The sequence below is a fragment of the Sorghum bicolor genome, chromosome 3, assembly GCF_000003195.3.
Source record: "Sorghum bicolor cultivar BTx623 chromosome 3, Sorghum_bicolor_NCBIv3, whole genome shotgun sequence".
Taxonomy (NCBI): Eukaryota; Viridiplantae; Streptophyta; class Magnoliopsida; order Poales; family Poaceae; genus Sorghum; species Sorghum bicolor.
This window is the reverse complement of record NC_012872.2, coordinates 18033246-18050686: the sequence shown is the minus strand read 5'-3', so window position 1 is coordinate 18050686 and position 17441 is coordinate 18033246. Positions and strand designations below refer to the sequence as shown.

General features: G+C 49.7%; 1 protein-coding gene across 1 annotated transcript; it reads right to left on the bottom strand.

The window, feature by feature from the left end:
- On the bottom strand, nucleotides 598-4772 carry LOC110433647. Its single transcript, XM_021456150.1, has 9 exons — nucleotides 4025-4772; nucleotides 3779-3925; nucleotides 3678-3701; nucleotides 3490-3565; nucleotides 2630-3341; nucleotides 2379-2555; nucleotides 1800-1904; nucleotides 1630-1721; nucleotides 598-682 (listed from the first exon to the last, which is right to left on the bottom strand). The coding sequence occupies exons 1-9, from the start codon at nucleotides 4770-4772 to the stop codon at nucleotides 598-600; spliced, it is 2166 nt and encodes a 721-aa protein (XP_021311825.1).

The window sequence follows — 17441 nt, the reverse complement described above, 5'->3', positions numbered from 1 at the left end:
TAGTCACACTTGTTTTCTTTTTCTCTCTACCTTTTTGCAATCCAAGGTCTGCACTCTTTTCCTCACAGGGGTACTCCTACTAGGAGGTGAGGTTTTTAACGAGGCAGAACCTATGTAAAAACCTCTGAGATATAAAGAGGAATCCACCCCAGAACCAAAGCCCAAAAGTCGAAAAACAGCCAGCAACGAGGCTGTAGCATTCGACAAAACATCACGTGATCACAAGGACCCTCCGCAGCTTTCAGCCAAAAGCTAAGAAAGCTCGAAACGTCCTCAAAGGTGAAAAAACACCAAATCCTTAGCAAAAGACCTAGCCAAGAGCCGGGCAGCAAGGACAACTTGGCCAAAAGTGAAAAAGACCTATCCTCCTCAGGCATCACAACATGGCCAGAAGGGACAAAACCTTCAAACCTGACAAAGACCTGAAGACAATCAGGCATCAGGGACTATACTACTTCTGCCAAAAGGCAGCGAAGGTTTCACATTCAGAAGAAAGACCTCAACAAAAGTTACATAACCTTCACCAAGATAAGATCGAAGGTATCCTGCTACTCCAAGCAGACCTCTAGCGCACAAAATGTGAAAATAAAACAAACCCTACGATAATCCCCAGTCAGGCAAAGTAGAACCAACTACTACAACAATCACAACAACCATCCATAACTTGGCAATAACTTCTAACCTAACAAAGTACACGCGATAAATGCATGAAACCCTATAAAACCAGGCACACCAGGCCCTTCCTCCCTCAGTCAGGATCAGTATACACAGACCCAACCAGCAAGTGCAAGCCTAGCAATCATAAAGGAAAAATCCTAGGCCACCATGGAGGCAGGAGTTTGCCTCATAGCAGCAACAAAAGTTGGTACTGCACGAAGCTTCGTAATGCTAGAACCGCGGCGTTGTGATGAACATCGACCACAGAGTCGTGTACAGCCACAACAAAAGCACTGCAAGTTAGAATCAGAGGTCTCTGAAGGGTATCGCACGAAGTCTCGTAACATCCCTTCAGAACCTACGACTCACATACCCGAAGGTTCTCCTCGACAACACTCCACGGGAGTTGAGCACAGGCAAATATGAGCACAATTCAGCAGAGGATCCTTCGCACCAAGAAAAGCGAAGGTCCTAAGGTCAAGAAGCAGCAATCCTGTGCACAAGAAACGGCCACCAACGCCTTCACAACATCAAACATCAAGTATGCACGCGCAATAGCAAGACAAAGATCCTTAAGATCAACACCACCGTGACGTTGCAACGTACAATCGTTGCGTAGAAAAGCGCGAAGGTTGTAATAGAAACACAGCTAAGAGCGAGAAGACTGTAACCAAAGTAATGATAAAAACATCTGATCTTTATTAACGATAAACAACTTACAGAACAACAGTTTTAACATCCTTCGATCGTCAAAAGTCGAAGGCTCTAAGACCCTCGCACAATCTTCCCACACGAACCCTCCGGCAACTTAACTACCGAAAGATCTAAGAATCACGTACAAATCTCACACATGAGTCACCAAAGATCCTAAAGTCGCTACAATAGTCCCGTGCAATATAATTGACCAAATCATCCACATCGAGCGAAGGTCGCGCACCTCTCCACCAATCTATTAACCAACCACTCGCGTACAAATCACCCCGCTTGAACGTCACTGGAGTCACATAGCTTCCTTCGACAAAACCCGGAGGAAGAACATCACGTTTAGGAGAGGATCGAACAACCTGCGCAGATAAACCAGCTCAAAAAACCAATAAATCGAGCGAAGGATCCAAACAAGCCGAAAAGCTAAAATCCCGAACCTCCGCGCGCTCAGGCAAAAAACGCTCATACATGTCATCAGGATCCCCCAACCAAAAAGATTCTTCCACCTCCTCGCCAAAGATGCGGAGGATAGGATACGACAACTGCATAAACACATCAAATCAAGTCATACAAAAGGAAATTTACAAATTGCCTATGACAAAGGAAAAACAAAACAAAAACAACCACCTAAGCCGGAGGCCATGAACCTCGATGCGCAAGCGCCCGGACGAATTCAGATCGTTCGTCATCAAGGTCATATCCAACAAACTCAAACATGTCCACCACTCTCATGTTAGGGAAGGCAATCCGCCAGTACTCCCACAACTCACCAGAAGCATAAATCCCATTGTAGAAAATTGAAAGGGGAGTAATGCAATGATCCTGCGCGTCCTCCTCTAGAGACCTGCGTAGGATCAAAGTGTAAAACAAAGGTTTATCCAAAAACAACCCAATATATTACATTTTCAACAGAGTCTTTACAAATTAAGCAGAACCTCCGGCCTTACTTACAAAAAAGCATCACACACACAGACGCAAAAAACTAAGAAAAACCTACAAACTAAAAAGCCTCACACCTGAGGCGGAGGAGGAGCAGGAGCTTCAGGTCCTTCTGAAGCCTTGGCACCAGATCCTTCAGGAGCTTTAGCACCAGCCTCATGAACCTCTGCACCAGCTTGAGTCGCAGGATGCGCCTCGCTAGGGGGACACAAAGGACCGGCCTTGTCACCCTTAGCCTTCTTCTTCGCAATCTCCTGCAAAACAATCATCTTAAGTAACACTGAAAAGTAGCAAAAAGAATGCAAATGAATAACCAAATCATACATACCTCAGCGCGACGAGCCTCCGCCATTTTCTTCGCCTCAGCCCGCCCAAACCTAATCCAGAACGAACTGATAAAGTTCCGGACAGATTTGCGCAGACTAGAGGTGCCTTCGCCAATGTCCTCCGCTGTCGAAAATTCTTCCTTGGCAACTTCCTCCGCGTGAGAGCAACCTCCGCGGCGCAAAAGCTTGGCGAAGGAGCTAACCGCAGCCAAAGCCCCAAAATCGACAGCACCCCCGACAAAGTCAGGGAGCATGCGAATATGAGACTTCAGCCATGCGAGGCTAGCCCCAACGTCATCACTTGGCGGAGGAGCAGAAGTACTACCCCCGAACTGAGCAAGCGACTCGGCGTAGAGTCCAACGATAGCCGCAGCCTCCGCATCCGCCTTCTGCACGCGAGTCTGCAGCTCAGCCGCAGACATCCGCTCAGCATCAAGCTCTTTGCAAAGGCGGTCAGCAATGTCCTCCGCCTTTTCAGCTCGCTGCAGGGCTAAGTCCCTAGCCCTCTCCGCCTCAGTGGCACTCGTGCGGAGGACAGCTGCTGCAGCTTCGGCATCTTCTTTCTCCTTCTTCAGAACCTCCGACCCAGCCTTGTAATCATCCCTCTCCTTCTTCAGGGACTCAATCTCCCGCCGGATGGAAGAAAACCCCCTAACTTCCTCCAACAGGCGAGCCTTCTCGGCTTCCAAGGTCTCGTTCTCCTTCTTTAGAGCACTAATGGCCTCATCTCAGCACATAACCTCCCGGGAGCAGCGCTCCTCCAAGGCGGCAGCCATGTGATGACCCTACTCAAAAAAGAAAAGTCACAACTAACCTCCGAGCAAAAAACGGCGAAGGAAAATAAAACAAATCTCAAACATACAAGGCTATGGTGCTCATATTGCACGCGAAGTAACGTGTCAAAGTCCATGCTGCGGAGCTTCTGACGGAAACGATCTCTAAAGCAAAAACAAGTAAGAAAAAAATCGTAAGGACCAAAAACCAGTTGGCGGAGGCTAGAAAACGAAACTCCGACCAAGGAATGAACCTCGCGCAAGGCATCAGTCCAACCTGTGATCGAAGGATCAGAAGCACCTGCAAAAAACCAAAACCAACCTTAGAATAAAATACCAAAAAAACAAATCAATAAGTCGAGCAAAAAAGAAACTAACCAGGACCAAGTACATCAGCAGGCGAAGACCTGCTGGCCAACGCAGAACGCGCAGGATCACGCCGCGGAGGAACAGCAAGACCTTCCTGCGCAATGCTGGCGCCTTTAGCCAGCTCCTCCGCGGTAGCCAGCCTAGCAAAAACATCCGCTGAAAGATATACAAAAAACATGAGACCAAGTCAATCAAAATATGCAGAAAAACCCATGACTAACAAAAAATCATTACCCATGTACAACGAATTTATACCATCTCTAGCCGGACGAAGGGGAGCCTCCGCCCTCCTTATCCTACGAACAGAAGCAGACTCTGCATCATCACTAGATTCCACCTGCACCTCCTTCGGCGGAGATCCTCCGCCAGCAGCAGCCTCCCGCGCAGGAATCTCCACCAACTCAGGATTCGCCTCCCGCGCAGGACTCGCCCCAGGGGCCTCCGCGTCGGAAGACTCCTCCCCAAGAAGCGACGCGAAAGGCGCGCGCACAGAAGAGACCGCGCGGGAGGCTTGAACTTCAGGACCTCCACCAGCAGGCACCACCTTCTCAACCTCCGCAGGCGCAGAAACCACCGAGTTAGACTCGGCAGCAGAGGAGCGGGCGGAGGAAGACTCAACCGGAGCTTCCAGCAAAACCTCCGCCTTGCGCTTCTTTGTGAGCTGCTTCACAGCACCACCACCCTTCCTCTTCTTTGACTCTGCCAAGGCAACAGCCTTGGAAGAATCCTTCTTCCTCTCCAATCCAAGCAACACATCCGGAGGAATAACATAATGCTCATACTCAATCCCCAATTCTTCAAAAACACGGTTAAAACGGGGCATCGTCCCAAGCGCAGACTTCCGCTGGAGATATTCCTTCTCTGAGATCTTTCCAACGATCCTCCAAGCAGAAACCTCCACGCGGTCGAGGAAGGACTCCTTCGTCTCATCCTCTGTCAAACCCGCGCCAAACCGGGGAAACGGCAACCCCTTCGGAGGACCAAACACCGACACTTGCACCATTTCAATGGTGAACTCGTCGGTCCTGCGGCCAAGGGGCTAGTAGTCGGCTGCGATCATCTCCTCGACCAAGTCCCGACCTCCGGAGTGTCGGCAGGCTAGCGCAAAGGCCTTGTCACAAGCCAGTCGCGCCTCCAGCTGTTCCTCTGACACCGGCTTCGAAGGATCAACCTTGTAGATAGGCCTGAGCTCCTTCATCTCAGACGCATACGGGTACACCTTGTCAACGCTACCGTCTTCCAGAGTCTTCGACGCAGCGGGAGTCCTCACGTAGAACCAGGCCCTCATCCAATCCTTCTCCCACTTGCCTTTTTGGCAGTAGGAGATCTCGCACCTTGGCCCAGGCATAGTGTGGCGCGGCATAAACGCGCAGCTTCCAAACTGCGCAATACAGTCGACTCCTTCGGCATCCTTCACCTTTTTAGGTTGGCGCTGGAGCTCGAAATAGGAGCAGAATGTATCGATGTGAGGCATCGCTCCGTAGGATTCGCATGCCCACGCAAACTTGCTAAGTGTCAAAATACCATTGGGACTGAAATGCTGCAGCTCAACATTAAAACTCTCCATCACTTCGCGAAGGAAATGGTACGGAGGCATCCGGAGCCCGCAGGTAAAGAAATCCCTGAAAACCACCGCATATCCCTCTTCAGGCGCAGGCACCGTCTGACCCGCAGGAGGAGCCTTCGCACGACCCTCCTTGAAAAACCTAGCCAAAACCATATCAGCAATGTCCTCCGTCCTTACAGTAGACTCACCAAACTCAAAAGTGATCGCAGCCATCTCCTCAAATTCCTTCGCGCTGATCAGATTCCCAACGGAAGCTTCGACGTCAGACAACGTCTCCTCCAGATCTTGAGCTGCTGCCACCTCAAGCATCCACTCCTCAAACCTCCGCAGCCAACCTCCGGACCTCACACTAAGTAAATTGCGCAAAGGACCAGAAAAATCTGACCTCGAAGGACACGGCGGAGGAAGATGAGCCACCTTAGATCCTCCGACCACACTTAGGAACTAAAATCAGCAAAAACGCACACGAGCAGCTCAGAGAGTGAGATGTGGCGAAGGAATGTATGCAAACAGCAGGCCGCAGGGGTGAGAGCCAAGAGCCCCTCCCCCACCCCCTTTTATAGGGGGGCCTGCGGCAACATGACCGTTGCGATTCCCCACGACCAACGGCTGTAAGCGGAGGAATTGGCCTGACCATTGCAATTCCCCATTACCAACGGCTAACTCCAAGGGCTATAATATCCTCCGCAATCTAACACGCGAAGGATATCAGAACAACAGTGAGCGGAAGATGCTGAGAAAGAAAATTTTGACCAAGTACAATAAACAATTTTCCAACACCGCTAACAACCACATCCAGCGCACTAGGGGGGAAGGCAGCAACCATGCTCGCAGCCTCCGCAGCGTGACATGTTTTTGAGCACATGGACCGCAGGAGTGCCATTAGCCCAAAAAGGGGGGAACTGTTGGGGAATGGCTGCATCCTTCCCCCTGGTAGCGTCTAAGGATGCCCTTCACCCGAGGAACCTCCGACTTCTGAAGCGTCGAAGGATATCCTCCACCCAGAGAGCCTCCGTGCGAATGCATGCGGAGGATCCTGAAAAAAGGTTAATGTTGATGACTCGTCTTGTTATGCTAAGTGTGTGCAGGGACTGACACTGACGGAGGCCCACAAGCAGAGAAAGGAGTGACCTCCGACCCCCCAAAAGTCCGAGGATGGCTAGGGACGCGGCGGAGGCGAGGGACCTCCGACGCGTTCAAGCCCAGGAACCTCCGACGGAGAAGCGTCGGAGGATCGGCGACCGAGCGGGCTGAGGAACCTCCAGGACGGCTAAGCCGAGGAACTTCCGATGCGTCCAAGCTAAGGAACCTCCGACATATGAAGTGTCGAAGGTTCCACGGTCGGGCGGAGGGTCCAAGCCTCCGACCAGCTAAAGCCCTAGCCAGGGATACGCGTGGGATTTGTAGTGTGAAATTACGCAGATGATTTAGGGTCAGTAGACTGTAATAGGAGAATATGCTAGGATATTCCCCCACCGTCACGGGGCATTTTTGTAGATGTCATTAGGTCGGTTTCTGAGCCCTATATAAGGGGCGATGCCGTCATTAATAAGAGCGGAGAGCATTCATTGTATTCACCTACTGTTGAGCCTACTGTTCGTTACTGTTCAACCTCTCACGGCACCGAGTGAGAAGGTCCTCGCTTCACTATACTGCTGGGGAGTGCGGAGAGCATTTTCCCAACAAAGTCCTGAGATAAACCCACATTGGAGACAAAGAGAGAGACACATGAAGGTTAACAATTTACACAAGGAAGGCATAGCTCACAAGAGATGATCCATGGAGGGTGCCACAAACAGGATGCACAACCGCTAAGAAAGGAAAGCTTTCACAAGGTGATACTGTATCATCACTTTTCAAGTAAGGTAACATTTTAAGGTACTTGACTATCATTTCTTTTTATAAGCTTCTTTTTGGTTCTGGCGTTAACATGAATAAAAGAGACAAACATGTATGATTTACAACTCTACATTAACCAACCCAACCAATTCAACATGTTTAGTCCTTCACCTTTGTAATCCCACACTCCTAATCATATGAGCTAAAGTGTTGCACACTCAATCTTTGGAAGATATATATAAAAAAAGAGAAAACACATAAGTATAGATAGATTATCTTTCCATTAGGTTGAGCGATCTAATCTGACAAATCTTTCAAATGCTACACTCATGATCTTATTATCCATCAACTTTGTCTTGCTCACTATGCTTAAGGTTAGAGAAGAACAAATACACTTTTGGTTCTATTGGTGTTTGCCACCGACAGGGCCCATGCACTTGATCTCTGCCTTGTCTCTATGAGCAGGTACACTTCAAGCAAAATATGAAGGAATTTTACAACTCCCAGACTCCACCAAGTGAAGAACCTAGATCTACGAGCACAAACACACTGGAGATACTGGACACTCAGGCAATCACTGCCCTGAGATGCTTGAGGATGTAACTACTGGAGTAACCCTGTTGTGGAAGTAATTACTGACCTTCTGCCGATCAAGAGAGACGATCCAGGACGACCCGTTATCCCGATCTACATCGGCATGGGGAACTTCCCAGAAGCACTCTACGACTTTGGCTCCAGCGTTAACATTATGCCCAGGGTACTCTATGAAAAATTCTTTACACATCCTTTACTAGAAACAACCATGTGTTTGCAGCCTGCAGATCGGACACTAAGTTCCCCAAAGGGAATATTGAAGAACCTCTGCGTTCGAGTTGGTACCTTGTACTCTCCAGCAGACTTCGTGGTGATAGAGACTGGCACTGATGAGACGGCACCCATCATCCTATGGAGGCCATTCCTGAACACCTCGGGAGCTGTCATCTACGCTAGTGCTGCCAAGATTAGTTTCTACATCAAGGGGAGGAAGGAGACGTTTTCCTTCAAGAAAAAGACTACACAAATCTCAGAGCAATCCCTACATGAACCAAGGAAGAGGACCAACAGGAGGAACAGGAACAAGCAAATGTGGACCAAGTCAGCTAACATGGTCACTGCAGTTCAAGGAGGACAAGACCATTGACTTAAGTCAACGTTCCTGACCAAAAAGGACGACCCAGCTCCTGTTCGGAACCATGCCCCTAAAACCGACAAACATTCAGCTCCACATGGCAGATTAGATATTCTGAAGATTTTCAGGTTATTGACATGGGAGAAGACGAGTACGATCCATCCATCATCTTTGGGAGACCGTTCCTCAGCACCGTTAAAGCAATCATCTACATTGGAACCAGAGAAGTCCACATGCACTTCCCCTCTGAGAAGGTACGCCACTGTTTTACTGACCCTAACTATATAGTTGAAGACTCTAAGCAGGTCAGGACAAGAAGAAGACGACGCAACCGTAACCAGAGGAGGCAAATCATCAAGGACGGATGGGTAGACTATGAAGGAGAAGTTGTAATATCTGAAGACATACAACTTGAACAGAACTATCCTGAGGAGACCGTAGCACCGAGTCAGGTGTGGAGAGAGAAGATAGTTCTACATGAAGACCAGGCGCCGCCGGAACCACCGACTACGCCATCCAGCGAATCCCAGGACAACTGAGAAGATAGAGAGTCCCATTCGAAGGACTTAAAAACACCGAACGCCTTGCCAAGAGGTAAACTTGGTAGTTATCTTTTTCCTTTCAATTATTTAAAATAGTTTGCTTAGTTAATAAGGTTCATATCATCTTGAAAAGAAAATAAAAATGTTAAAAATAGTAAGGCCCATGTGAGTATGCTCATGGCATAAAACCCATAAGTACTATAAAAATAAAAATATAAAAATAAATTTATGATTCTACTAAAGAGAGTAACATTTATTGAGGAGGCTCAACATGATAAAGGCTAGATATTTATGCTAATACTTAATCAGTTCCACAAAGCTTTGTTGTCTATTTGAGCTCCATAAAATTCAAGGATCAAAGAAGACTAGCAGACGAAGGACATCCTAATCGCTGTCAGGGTGCTGCCGACATTCAAATACACCTCCGCCACCTGCTAGCTACATCAGGAGAAATTACGTCAAAATCCAGCTTGGGGGAGAGCAACTCCATTTATCCAGCTAAGTGTTCTACTCAAGTTTATACTTTACTCAAATAATAAAAAGATGTATAATCATAAAAACCCAAATAAAGGTTTTGTGCTTATATATATATATATATATATATATATATATATATATATATATATATACCCTCATGATAAGCTCTCACATGGAAATGATGAATAGTTGCTCTGCCATGACTAGTTTTCAAATTTGAGTTCTCTCTCTAGTTTAGACATAACTGTTATAATTTAAAGCTTGCTCTAAACCTTAACTTGTGGGAAGAGTACTTGATCTAAAGTCTAAGTTGTTAACGGATATGATATGGGAAGGTTGAGTTGTTGTTTATCCGTTAACGACTTAGACTTTAAATCAAGTACTCTTCCCACAAGTTCAGGTTTAGAGCAAATCTTAATTCATAACAGTCATGCCTAAACTTGAGAAAGATTTCAATTTTGAGAACTAGTCATGGCAGAGCAACCATTCATCATTTCCATGTGAGAGCTTATCATGAGGGTTTATAGCAAACTTTATTTATTTATTTAGCAAACTAAGCAAAGATATATATAAGCAAAAAAATCTTTATTTGGGTTTTTATGATTATGCATCTTTTTATTATTTGAGTAAAGTATAAACGCAAGTAGAAACACTTAGCTGGATAAATGGGGGTGCTCTCCCCCAAGCTGGATTTTGACGTAATTTCTTCTGATGTAGCTAGCAGGTGACGGAGGTGTATTTCAATGTCGGCAATACCGTGACAGCGATTAGGATGTCCTCCGTCTGCTAGTCTTCTTTGATCCTTGAATTCTGTGGAGCTCAAATAGACAACAAAGCTTTGTGGAACTGATTAAGTGTTAGCATAAAATCTCTTTGCCTTTATCATATTGAGATTCCTCCTAATAAATTTTACTCTCTTTGGTCAGATCATAAATTTATTTTTATATTCTCATTTTTATAGGACAGGAATATATTTATTTTATTTTTATGCCACCACAGTGAATGTACTTGTGGGTTTTATGCCATGAGCATACTCATATGGGGCTTACTATTTTTAACATTTTTATTTCCTTTTCGAGATGATATGAACCTGATTAACTAAGCAAACTATTGAAAGGAAAAGGATAACTAACAAGTTTACCTCTTGGCAAGGCGTTCGGTGTTTTTAAGTCATCCGAACGGGACTCTCTGTTTTCTCAGTCGTCCTGGGATTCGCTGGATGGCGTAGTCGGTGGTTCCGGCGGCGCCCCCTCTTCGTGTATAACTATCTTCTCTCTCCACACCTGACTCGGTGCTACGGTCTTCTCAGGACAGTTCTGTTCAAGCTGTATGTCTTCAGACCTTACCACTTCTCCTTCATAGTCTGCCCATCCGTCCTTGATGATTTGCCTCCTCTGGTTGTGGTTGCGTCGTTGTGGGGGTATAAACCCCTATACCCTTACGGCTAGACTTCGGCCAGGAGGCTTGGCCCATTACGAGACGAGTTCAAGGCTTGATCCGACAACCTGGAGTTTCGCGCAAGAAAACAAGATGTGGAGATCAAGCGGGATTCTAGTCGGTTAGAATAGGAATTGATATCGAATTATCCACGGCAATTGTAACCGACTAGGATTAGTTTCCAGATCTGTAACCCTGCCCTCCAGACTATATAAGGAGGGGCAAGGGACCCCCCTAGGACAGATTATCCCTCAACACAAATCAATACAACCAGACGCAGGACGTAGGTATTACGCCAACTCGGCGGCCGAACCTGGATAAAAAGCTTGTCCGTGTCTTGCGTCACCATCGAGTTCGTAGTTTGCGCACCGTCTACCGATAAACTACTACCGTGGGTATACCCCAAGGTAGACTGCCGACTAGCTTTCGTCGACAGCGGCGCGCCAGGTAGGGGGTGTGCGTGCAACTTTTCCGGCGAACAAGATGGTCACGATCCCAGCTTCCGCGACCGTGCCCGAAGGCCTCACGTTCACCGTCGGCCAGATCACGTGGATGACGTGCAGCGGCGGCTTCGCGACCACGGTTTTGAAAGAGATCCAGATCCAATCTGAGATCATGCCGTCTCCGACCACACGCATGACGGCACCAAGCGCCCGACCACCGTTCCCACTCTACAAGGGAAAGGAGATCGACTGCTCGGACCTTCTCCAAGCGCTTGATCGCGCTGACTCCAAGCTACTCGAAGTTTCCCAACTAATAGATGGAGTTCTGCGTCGGCCCGACCAAGCTGCTCCAGCGGATTTTTTCAAATCCCGCCGGCCAACTCGTGTCGCCACACACGAACGGCTGGGAACGTCTCTGACGATAACCTCAACCCCCTCAGGACGATCCGTCGAGCTCAAGAAGGAAGACTATCCTTGCGGCCTGAACAACTCGGCCTCTGTTTACTCAAAGCACACCCAATCCGTTTTCAGCAAGGCGGGTTGGTCGCCGACAAGGAACAATCGTCACCACGTCAACATGGTGACAATCCGAGAACTACGGGACGGCCAGGTTTCCAGCACCAACTCAAGCACCGGCTCCGTCCCCACCGAGGTTATAAACACCGAAGACGAGGACTACGACCTGGATTTTCCTTCACACCCTCCGGGTTTCGACCGATTCCCAATATTCCCCCCCCCGGCGAGGGGATATTGTGTTCAATGTCAGCGCCGACGAACCGGTCGTTGATGGAGAAACAGATGACCAGAGGCAACTCCGCGAACAGCGTAACGCCGATCGCGCCCGACGACGTGCAGACGAGCAACAACAAATGCCACCAAATAATCTCAACGATGCCTTTGACATGGTCGGGGACCAGCCAGTCTACAAAACGCCAAGCGCCAACGTGGCTGTCGCCATGGCTAACCTGGATCGGCTTCCTGACACCCCCGAATGCCAGGGAGTCCGGACCAGCATCCGAGCACACCTGATCGCCGCAATGGGACAGACAGCCACTCTGCTCAAGAGAGTCCAGGACGTCTCTTATACGGAAGCCGCCTCCGACCAGACTAATCGTAGCCGGGCCTCACCGAGCAGGCGTCACCGCAGCCGCTCCCCCGACAACCGTCGAGGGGACTCACGGCGCGACGATGGTGGTCGGGACGCCGATGGCCGCCACAAGCAGAACCGCGTACGCGGCCAAGAAGAAGATCAACACAGGGACCTCCGCCACAACATCCCTCCCAAAGATGCCCGGGACCGCATCAACAGGCGCGCCGCAGAGAGAGCAGTCCACGAAAACCTGCGCCGCATCGAGTACGATGCAACGCATGGTCCTCCGGGCCTAAGACAGTTCTCCTCACACCTCCGCCAGGTCGTGTGGCCCCGCAATTTCAAGCTCGAAAAACTTAAAAAATACGACGGCAAGGAAAACCCAGAGAACTGGATCACCCTCTATGAAATCGCCGTCCGATCAGCGGCAGGGGATGAGCACGTCATGGCCAACTACTTCCCCGTAGTCCTCGACCAGGCTGGTCATCAGTGGCTTCTCGGCTTGCCCGAGGACTCCTTCGACTCTTGGGAAGAGCTACGCCAGGCTTTCATCGACAACTTCATCGCCACATGCGAGCAGCCTGGAAATAAGTATGACCTTGAAAGGATAAGGGACAGGAAGAACGAACCTCTGCGCGATTACATCCGACGATTCTCGGATATGCGCCTCAAAATCCCAAAGATTTCTCATGACGAGGCCATCTCAGCCTTCATCAAGGGCCTGCGTTTCCACGAAGCGCTGAGGAACAAGCTGTTGCGCAAGCGCCCAACAACGGTAGCAGAGCTCCTCGCCACGGCCAAAAATTACGCCGATGCCGATGACGCAGAAAAACTAATCCGAGATGATGCGAGAGGTCCCGACCAGCCTCCCCGGCGAGATGACGGTCGTGGTCGCTACGACAGCAGAAGTCACAGCCGCTCCGACAACCGCGAGGGTTGGGATCGGCGGCGCGACAGCCGCGACGACTTCAGAGGAAAGCGCCCTCGCGACTACGACCACGAAGTAAATACGGTCAAACGTCCCAATGGACGACGGGACTACCAAGAAGACTACAACAAAACGTTGAAGGGACCATGCCAACTACACCCAAAGTCCAATCATACCATGGAAGAGTGCCGCGTCCTCAAAAGTATCTATACACGGCGGGCCGCCCAAGACGACTCCGCCAAGAAAAATAACAAGCGCGACGGGCACGACCACGAAGATGAGGATGAGGACCAAGATAGGGACCCCCGACACCAATACGTCAGCCCCACTGACGTGGTCCACTCCATTTTCGGGGGCAAGGTCTCCACTGAGTCCAAGCGAGAAAGAAAGCTGTTAAAGAGAGCCTGCCTCAACATAGACAGCACGGACGGGCTGATCGCAGACCCAAAATTTCCCACGTGGTCCCACAGGGAGATCTCGTTCAGCAGGAAGGACCAGTGGGCCGCTATCCCAGAGCCGGGTCGTTTCCCCCTGATTCTTGACCCCTGCATCAACAGCATCAGATTCGAGCGCGTGCTCGTGGACGGGGGAAGCTCCATCGACATCCTCTTCCGCAACAGCCTGCCCGCCCTCAAGATATCCCCGGCACAACTAAAACCTTACGACGCCCAATTCTGGGGGGTTTTGCCAGGTCAAAGTTCCGTGCCTCTCGGACAGATAACATTGCCTGTCCAATTCGGCACACCCGACCACTTCCGGACGGAGTTCATCAACTTCGTAGTCGCGGATTTCGACGGGACCTATCACGCCATACTGGGCCGCCCATCGCTGACAAAGTTCATGGCAGTCCCGCACTACTCATACCTAGTCCTTAAGATGCCCACGGAGAAGGGTGTCCTAACCGTCAGAGGCAACGTCTACACTGCGTACACCTGCGAAGAAGAAAGCTTCAAGATCACCGAGGCAATTGACCTCTCAATCCGCATGGCGGAAACAGCAAACCAAGCCGCACAGCTGCCTCCCGACCAGCTCCGATTACCCGAACAGGCGACAGCCAGGAAGAACTCGAAATCCAAGGAGTACAAAGAAGTGCAGCTAGTCGAAGGCAACCCCGAGAAGACAGCCCTCATCGGGGCCAACCTGGATCCAAAATAGGAAGACGCGCTCGTCAGGTTTCTAAGGGACAACGTGAGCGTTTTCGCATGGAAACCCGCAGACATGCCCGGTGTCCCACGAAACCTGATCGAGCACTCCTTAAATGTCTCGAAGACCGCAAGACCAATCAAGCAAAAACTGCGACGGTTCGCTCGTGACAAAAAGGAGGCTATTAGGACAGAAATAACACGGCTTCTAGCAGCCGGATTCATAAAAGAAGTGTATCACCCCGATTGGCTCGCCAATCCGGTTCTTGTACGCAAAAAGAATAATGAATGGAGAATGTGCGTTGATTACACTGATCTCAACAAACACTGTCCTAAAGATCCTTTTGGTCTCCCTCGCATCGACGAGGTGGTCGACTCAACGGCCGGATGCGAACTCCTCTCCTTTCTAGACTGCTACTCTGGTTATCACCAGATCTCGCTAAAGGAAGAAGATCAGATCAAAACATCCTTTATCACACCCTTCGGCGCATACTGCTACACGACCATGTCTTTCGGACTCAAAAACGCCGGAGCCACTTATCAAAGGGCCATCCAGCAATGCCTCCACGACGAGATTCGTGATGACCTCGTCGAGGCCTATGTGGACGATGTGGTCGTAAAAACAAGGGACGCGAGCACCCTAATCGACAACTTAGACCGAACCTTCAAGGCACTTAATAGGTACAAGTGGAAGCTCAACCCCAAGAAATGCATTTTCGGCGTTCCTTCCGGTCTACTGCTCGGCAACGTTGTCAGTCGCGACGGCATACGACCAAACCCTTCAAAAGTAAAGGCGGTACTCGACATGCGACCACCGAAGAACGTAAAGGATATCCAAAAGCTAACAGGATGTATGGCCGCCCTCAGTCGCTTCATCTCAAGGCTAGGAGAAAAAGGCCTCCCTTTCTTCAAACTGTTAAAAGCGTCGGAAAAATTTTCTTGGACAGAAGAAGCCGACACCGCATTCAACCAGCTTAAGACCTTCCTCACTTCACCACCTGTCCTTACAGCGCCTCAGCCCAATGAAGACCTACTCCTTTACATTGCTGCAACCGACAGGGTTGTCTCCACGGCAAATAGTGGTCGAGCGAGGTGAACCAGGTCACGCCTACAAGGTCCAGAGACCGGTTTACTTCATAAGTGAAGTCTTAAACGAGTCCAAGGCCAGGTATCCACAAATACAGAAGCTCATATATGCCATTCTAATAACGTCAAGAAAGCTGAAGCACTACTTCGACGGCCATCGAGTCCTGGTGACAACCAGTTTCCCTCTCGGGGACATCCTGCGCAATAAAGACGCCAATGGCAGAATCGTGAAATGGGCAATGGAATTATGTCCATTTTCCCTGGAGTTCCAGAGTCGCACCACTGTCAAGTCTCAGGCCCTGGTCGATTTCATTGCTGAATGGACGGATCTCAACGAGCCTTCCGTTCCCGATGTCTCAGACCACTGGTCAATGTTCTTTGACGGGTCCTTGAACATCAACGGTGCCGGCGCTGGGATACTGTTCGTATCACCCAACAAGGACAAACTGCGTTACGTCCTTCGGATCCTTTTTCCGACGTCAAACAACGTCGCCGAATACGAAGCATGCTTGCATGGCATAAGACTAGCCGTCGAGCTGGGAGTCAAGCGCCTCTATATTTATGGCGACTCCGCTTTGGTCATCAACCAGCTCAACAAGGAGTGGGACGCAACCCACGAGAAGATGGATCTCTACTGCAAAGAAATTCGCAAATGGGAAACCAACTTCTACGGCATAGAGTACATCCACGTGGTCCGGGATAAGAACCAAGCAGCAGATGCGTTGTCGAAGTTAGGCTCATCTCGGGCCCAGATCCTGCGGGGTATTTTCGTCCAGGACATCCACGAACCGAGCGTAGGCTCCTCCCTGGTCGACAAGCAGCCCACCGAGGCAATGCTCATAGACGACGCCACTCCGACAACCGGTGGGCCTGACTGGCGTACCCCGTTCATCAAATACATATCGGACGGGACAGGCCTCCAGGACAAAACAGAGAACGAGCGCCTCATTCGACGATCAAAGAACTACGTCCTGGTCGACGGCAAACTCATGCGGAAAAACGCAAGCTCCGAAGTACTGCTCAAGTGCATACCCCAAGATGATGGTATCAAGCTCTTAGAGGACATACATGCTGGATCCTGCGGCAATCACGCCGCATCCAGAACGCTGGTCGGAAAGGCTTTCCGAGCAGGTTTTTATTGGCCAACCGCGGTCGGCGACGCAGAAAAACTGGTTCGACATTGTGAAGGATGCCAGTTTTTCGCTAAGAGGACCCACGTACCCGCCCACGAAATTCAAACCATCCCGTCGTCTTGGCCCTTTGCTTGCTGGGGGCTTGACATGATCGGGCCATTTAAACCAGCCCCGGGCAATTTCAAGTTTGTTTTCGTGTTAATCGATAAGTTCTCCAAGTGGATTGAATACATGCCTCTGGTCAAGGCAACCTCCGAGAAGGCTGTGGAGTTCCTCAATCAAATCATACACAGATTCGGCATCCCGAACAGCATAATCACCGACCTGGGCACTCAGTTTACTGGCACCACTTTTTGGGACTTCTGCGATGACAGAGGCATAGTCATAAAATACGTGTCAGTGGCACATCCACGTGCCAACGGTCAAGTGGAACGTGCTAACGGAATGATCGTTGACGCCCTAAAGAAAAGGTTGTACACCGAAAACGACAGAGCGCCCGGTCGATGGATGAAAGAATTGCCGGTAGTGGTCTGGGGCCTCCGAACTCAGATCAGTCGAAACACAGGGGTGTCTCCCTACTTCATGGTGTACGGTGCAGAGGCGGTCCTGCCGTCTGACATACACTTCGGATCTCCTAGAATCGAACACTTCGACCAGGCGACCGCCGACAACACCAGAGAACTCGAAATCAATTGCATGGAGGAAAAGCGTTTAGATTCCTGTCTCCAAACAGCAAAATATCTCGCGGCAGTCAGGCGATACTACAACAGGAATGTCAAGGACCGTTCCTTCATGGTCGGCGATCTGGTACTTCGATGGA